Below are 6,716 nucleotides of genomic sequence, written 5' to 3'. Positions count from 1 at the left end.
ACCTGTACGAGGCAGAGTGGAAGCTCGTCCGCGATCTCGGGTCCGGCGATCTCGACAAGGACGGCGCAGGGAGCCGCAACTGGCCACTCGACCCGGACGGCTTCGACGAGCTGATTGAGAGCAAGGAGTTCACCAACGGCGCGGACAAGGAGACGGTCAAGACGCTGTACCGCAAGATGAGCGAAGCGCAGCTGAGCGGCATCGAGATGCTCGATTTCACGGGCATCTCGGCGCCATCAGTGAGCGACATGGAGCAGCTCGGCCGGTGTCTCAACTTGTGCGAGAACCTCTCGCAGTGCGACCTCACGGGGGTCGGACTCACGGATGAGCCGTGCAGAGCTTTGTTCTCCACCCTCAAATTCAACGTGGTGCTGAACGAGCTAAACATCTCCCGGAACCAGATCAGCCCCACCGGCGCCGCCGCGATCGCCGACACCCTCAAGGGCAACGGGGTCTTGACCAGCCTAAACCTCCAGACCAACTTCATCCGCGACGAGGGCGGGGCCGCGATCGCCGAGGCGCTGCAGGGCAACGCGGTGCTGACCGACTTGAACCTCTTCAACAACAAGATCGGCCCCGAGGGTGGCGTCGCGATCGGCAAGGCGCTCGCCGTCAACGGGGTATTGACCGAGTTGCGGCTCGGCGTGAACGGACTCGGCGACAAGGGCGCCAAGGCGCTGGCCTCCGCTCTGCGCGTCAACGCGGTGCTGAAAAACCTCAACCTCGCCAACAACCAGATCCGCGACCAGGGCGCCGCTGCGATCGCGGAAGCGCTGCGCGGCAACGGGGTGCTGAAAACCCTTGACCTCCGCTACAACGTGTTCGGCTCCGAGGGCGCCGCCGCGATCGCCGAGGCGCTGCGCGGCAACGCGGTGCTGACCGAGCTTGTGCTCGGCGACAACAACATCGGCGACGAGGGCGCCAAGGCGATCGGCGGCGCTCTCGCGGTCAACGGGGTGCTGAAAACCCTCAACCTCTACAACAACCGCATCGGCAACGAGGGTGCCAAGGCGCTAGCATCCGCTCTTCGCGTCAACGCGGTGCTGACCACCCTCAACCTCGGCAACAACAACATCCGCGCCGAGGGCGCCGCCGCGATCGCCGAGGCGCTGCGCGGCAACGCGGTGCTGAACAACATCAACCTCCGCTTCAACGCTTTGGGCGAGGGGAAGGGAGCGATTCGAGATGCGGTGAGCGGGCGGGAAGGGTTCATGCTCCAGATGTGAGTGGGCTCTGAGAGTGGAGATGGTGTAGACGTGCATGGGATTAGAGTGGGTTGTCTTGAAGAGCTTGAGATGCGGCTGAATATACGTTTTTAATGATTTATTTTTTCCGTTTTTTCAGCAGGGTGCTGAAAACTCTCTACCTCAACGGCAACGAGATCGGCGACGAGGGCGCCAAGGCACTGGCTTCCGCTCTGCGCGTCAACGCGGTGCTGAAAAACATCGACCTCCGCTACAACAGTTTGGGCGACGAGGGGAAGGGAGTGATTCGAGATGCGGTGAGCGGGCGGGAAGGGCTGAAGCTCGAGATGTGAGTGGGCTGTGAAAGCGGAGTCGGCGCAGGGAGGTGCATGAAATCGGACGGTCTTGTACGTGGTAGCGCTATTCTGGACAAGTGGTTTTCTTTTAGTCGGCATCGCTGTTGTGTCCAAGACCTGGGGTGACGCCGCAGTCGTGATTTTTTTGTTGTTTATGCGCTCCCAACTCAAGGTCTTTGCCATCAGCATGGAGGATTGCAGCATGGAGGGCGTCGCCGCGCCGCTGGCCCCCGGTAGGCGCGTTCGCATCGATGGGATACTGTCACGGCCAGAGCTCAATGGCACGTATGGAAAAATCAGCGACCAGAACGAGAGCGGCCGCTTCAACGTGCAGCTCGAGATGGAGGTGAAGAGCGGGCAAGGGACGACCTTCATCCTTTCCAACCGGTTTGTTGCTGTGAAGCCGCAGAACCTCGCCTACTCCCCGCGGATGCCCCGCGACGTTGCGAACGCTGCCACGCATGGCCATGTGGCTGTGGTTGCCGGGTGGCTTGACGCCGAGGCGGCAGGAGCGATCGAGGCGCGGCACCCTCTTGATGGCGGCACATTGCTGCAGCGTGCGGCGTGCTGCGGCCACCTCGAGCTCACCAAAGAGCTCCTGCGGCGTGGCGCACAGGTTGACGTACAGTGCATCATGCAGGGTCAGATGAGCTGCACGGCGCTCATGTTTGCCGCGGCGTCCGGGCAGCTGGAGATTGCAAAGCTGCTCCTGGAGGCTGGCGCTCGCACCGACCTCGAAATGGCCGGCATGAATGCGCTCGCCCTTGCGTCCAGCAGCGGCCATCACAACGTTGCGGCACTGCTTCGTGGCCACGGCTCGCCACAGACTTGCACCGCCGATTGGATCGAAGAGCGTGAGCGCGAGCCAGCCTCGGCCCAGATCCCGTGGAAGGGCGACTCTTGCGCCCAGTGCGGGCTCCTGCAGCAACCCGATCAGCGCTTCAAGTGCTGCCCGGTCTGCACCGAGATGCGACTGGCGATCCCAGCACGGTTTTGCTCGGATGTCTGCTTCAAGCTGGCCTGGAAGGGTCACAAGCGCTGGCACAAGCGGCGGGGCGAGCGCGGGCCCTCTGACCCGAAGGTGAAGGAGTGCAGCTCGCTCTTTTCGAAGCTGAGCGAGGACACCTCCGCGGGGCCCCGGTCGCCAGTAGAGCGGGAGTACGCTGCGCTGCTGGCCAAGGCCACGCAAGCGCTGCAAGAGCAGGACGCGAAGACCTTCAAAAAGTACGTCAAGAGGGCCATCACGCTCCACCCGACCTGCCCAACGGCACACTTCTTGATGGCCGACATCCTCCAGCAAAGCGACGACTTTGCCGGCGCAGTCCCGTGCTACACCAAGGTGATGGACCTGATTGGCGGACCTGGCCAAAAATCCGCCTTCTCCGGCAGCACGCTCATGATGCGCAACTGGGGCCGCGCTGCAGCAGAATCGCATACTGCACCATGGCTGGCGACCTGCCGCTGGCCTCGTGGATGACAGACGCGAATTCAAACATCGCCTTCGCCACCAAGGTCGTGGACGCAGACCCCGACTACGCGCACGCGCACGTTATGTTGGCGAACGCGCACGTCTGCGACCCTGGCCGCCCGTCGTGGCGAGTGCCGAGCCCCACGATCGAGCAGATCCGGTCGTGCGTGAAGAGCTACGAGCGCGCGGTCGAGCTGGAGCCGGCTGCAAGCCACCGTCGGCCGATCTTCGCGCAGCACGCGGTGATGGCCAAGGCCCAGCTCCGCGCGGCCATCGGCAAGGAGGTGGCCGCCGCCAAGGCCTCGCCGCCCACGATCGAGCTCAGCGGTGAACTCGACCCGTTCCAACTCGCATCCATGATCAACGGTGACGCGGACCCTGCGGCTCTTCTGCAGGCCGCGCCCGCGTTGTTTGCTGCGCTCAACCTCGGCTTCGATACGAGCAGCGCCAAGCCGGCGGACTGAAGCCAAGAGTGAAGCCGCACACAAGCGCGGGGGCGCAGGGGGGCGCCGGCCGCTCTGCATGCGCGCGTCGGGGCGGGTTCCCCATCTCATCTGCTGCTTACTGAGTCATGAATGCACACGCATGTTGTCATGAGAGACGCTTCCGGCGGAGCGACTGATTCATCTTGGCTTGCGGGTCTTGCTGCGGGATGCTGCGCTGCTCTCGTCTCCCGAGTCCCGTCCCGCGCGCCGCGGTGTCGACGAACTACACATGTACATGTTGTAGCAACTGCATGTGCATGGACGACGCGATCTCCCCGGTCGCATCGAAAAAAATCGTAATTTTTCCGAAAAACGAGTGTGAAAATAACTGGGATCCCACAAACACGACATGGTCGAGTGCCAAAAGACCTGCTCCTCTCCCAACGCCTCGGCCAGCCCCTCGACCGACGTCTCCGCCGTGATGCCGTACCGAATCCGCTCCTCGTGGAGCGTCTCGAGAGAAGCCTGATCAATCCCTCCCTGTCCAGCTTCGCGGGCTTGGCTGCGGCTGCCTCTGACGCCGCCTCGGGATCCTGCGACGGCCCAGCGCCGCCGCTCCCGCCGCCCTTCTTCTTCTTCTTCCCCTTCTTGCCCTTGCCGCGCTTCTCCGCCTCGACCTCCGCCAGCAGCTCCTCGGCGTGCCGCGTCGCCTCCGCCTCCGCCGCCGCCCGCTCCGCTGCCCTCTCCGCCGCCCCCGCAGCCCACGCCGCGAGCGCGTGGCAGCGGACGCCCCGCCGCGGCTGGCGTCGTGGCCGGTGGCAATCTTCCGCGTCAGCAGCGCTACTCGATGAGCCTCCGCTCAGCGCGGGGCTCGCCCTTCGCCAGGCTGGCATCGGAAGTCGGCGCATGGCGGGGCGGCGGCACCGCCATGCGCCTTGCGGCGTCGGCGCGGGAGGACTCCACCACCGAGGGCTACGCGCGACATTGGCGCGAGTTTGAGGGGTGGTGCGACGAGGAGGGCCTCGACCCGCTGCCCGCCACCCCGCAGATGATCTTCGCCTATGTCGGCGCGCTGGCCGAGAAGGGGACGATCGCTGCGAGCAGCCTCCAGCCCTACCTCTCGGCCATCAACTCGTACCACGCCGACTACGGCTTCGACAAGCCTGCCCTCGGCCACCTCGTGACCGCGGCGCGCCGGGGCATGGCGCGGGGCCAGGCTCGCTGCGACACGCGAGACACGCGTGTCCCAATGCCGGCGGCTGCGGCGGCGCGTATCCTCCGCGCCACCCTCGCAGCCCTGCCCTCTCTCGCGGCGAGGAAGGGTTCGCGAGGCGCAGCTGACTTCCTCCGGAGGCGCTACGCCTTCGTCCTCTCCTTCGTCTTCATGGGGCGGCAAGACACCTCGACCGGTCTCCGCTCCGCCGACCACGGTATCGATGAAGGCAACTCGGGCTTCATCTGGCTCCGCATCTCCGAGAAGATGCGGTGCGGCTGGGCGTTCCGGCGCATGCCATCGTGCGCCTCCCCCTCACCGCGAGGTCCTTTCACGGCCATGCCTCGCTCTTGCCCCAGCTCGGGGAGCTAGACAGGGCCTACCTCGCCGCCCGGGCGGCGCTCGGGGCGGCGCCTGAGTGGCTCTTCCAGCTTCCCGGCGAGCGGCGGCCGGCGTCACATGGTGGGCTGGGTGAGCGAGACGCTCGACGAGGAGGGCGTGCGGGCTCCGGCCGGCTTCGTCTACCTCGGCCACTCGCTGCGCTCTGGCGGCTCAAGCGCCGCGGAGGCCATCCGGGTGCCCCGCTTTCGGGGCAACTGGCTCGGCGGCTGGTCTCAGAATGGCCGGACACGCGAGCTTCACTACATGGACCCGTCGGTGCTGCCGTCGCCCGAGGCCTACGAGCTTCTCGGCTGTGGCTCCTGGACGGATCCTACCAGGCGCTTCCACCGTCGTGGGAGCGCCGCCCGCGGCGCTGCTGACACAGCGGAGCCTGGCGAGCCGACGAGCTAGCTCCCTCGTCACACACGCGCACGGACGCATGGAGATCCGCGCGCGTGCCACACACACACACACACACACACACACACACACACACACACACACACACACACACACACTCCATACGCGAGCCCGCTCTCGCTCCGCCGCTCGTGCGCCCCGCGCACGTCGGCTTTCTCATGCCTCCGGCCTCCGAGCGCCCACCTCGGGCGCTCGGGCGGTTGGGGTGGCATATCGGTTCCCTGGGCGTTCACATCGCTCGCTTGTTCTATGAACGGCGCTCACCTGGGTTTGGTTGTGTGCTCGGATCAGTCCTAGATTCATGTCGAACTCAGAGTACTCGAACCGGCTCACGCTGCGCGTGACGCTGGACGAGACCCGCCGCCTCGGCCTCGCGGTGGACAGCGCGCACAGCGTCGTCGAGGTGCGGCTAGACTCGCCCGCGGAGCTCGCGGGCATCAGGCGCGGCGACCGAATCGAGTCTTGCTCGGATTGGCATGATCCTACGCGCAAGTGGTCGCTCGCGAACGTCTCGCTGAAGGTGGCGCTCGACAAACTCAAGCCGGCGAACGACTTGGGGTTTGAGGTGTCACGTGCGAACTGGTTTACCTCGGGACCCGCCAACGCCGTCCCGTCGCCCGCGCCTCCTGCCGACGGCGGCGGCTCTCGCAGCAGCGGCTCGGCGGCGGCCGAGCTCGCCAAGGCGCTCCTGTCGCCAGTCGCTTGGGACGTGGACAGGGTTCCGATCCTGGACATGACTACCACTACTAGGCGCTCTCGGAGAGGATGAGTATGAACCTGGACCTGCCGCCCGCGCAGATCGGTCGCGCGGGCGCGGAACTCCTCAACAGCCGCACCAGTCGGCTGGTCCAGCTGCGGGTCAAGGGGCTGGCCACCGGGCCCGCGGGGGGGCGCAAGGCCGGGATCCGGATGCAAGGCGCGCCCACCACACTCGCTGTCTGTGACCCGCCCGCGCGCTCCTCGCCTCTGCGCGTCTCCAAACGCCCGGGAGAAGGAAGCTGTGCGAGCTCTGTACTGTCTCCCCCACGGCAGGCACGGGGGGGGGCCCACAATACACCCCCACCCCACCCCGCCTCGCCATCGCCTCCTGCTCCGCACCACTGACCCTCACCCTCACCCTCACCCTCACCCTCACCCTCACCCTCACCCTCACACCCTCACACCCTCACACCCTCACCCTCGCACCCTCGCCCTCATCCCCACCCCCACCTCCACCCCCACCCCCACCCCCACCCCCTCACCACCCCCACCCCCACCCCCTCACCACCC

The 6,716-nt window shown here is 66.1% G+C and overlaps 1 protein-coding gene across 1 annotated transcript; it reads left to right on the top strand.

Annotated features, from left to right (window-relative positions):
* Positions 1-248: 248 nt before the first annotated feature.
* On the top strand, positions 249-1,537 carry EMIHUDRAFT_63835 (hypothetical protein; the record flags this gene model as incomplete). The annotated part of the gene is made up of 2 exons (XM_005782443.1): positions 249-1,207; positions 1,348-1,537. 2 exons carry the CDS (start codon positions 249-251, stop codon positions 1,535-1,537), a joined length of 1,149 nt encoding a protein of 382 aa, XP_005782500.1.
* Between the last annotated feature and the right edge of the window lie 5,179 nt (positions 1,538-6,716).

The sequence above is a fragment of the Emiliania huxleyi genome, assembly GCF_000372725.1.
Source record: "Emiliania huxleyi CCMP1516 chromosome Unknown EMIHUscaffold_19, whole genome shotgun sequence".
In the NCBI taxonomy this organism is placed as follows: Eukaryota; Haptophyta; order Isochrysidales; family Noelaerhabdaceae; genus Emiliania; species Emiliania huxleyi.
Note: the sequence above shows the minus strand (reverse complement) of the source record. Positions and strands in the feature narration are given on the sequence as shown.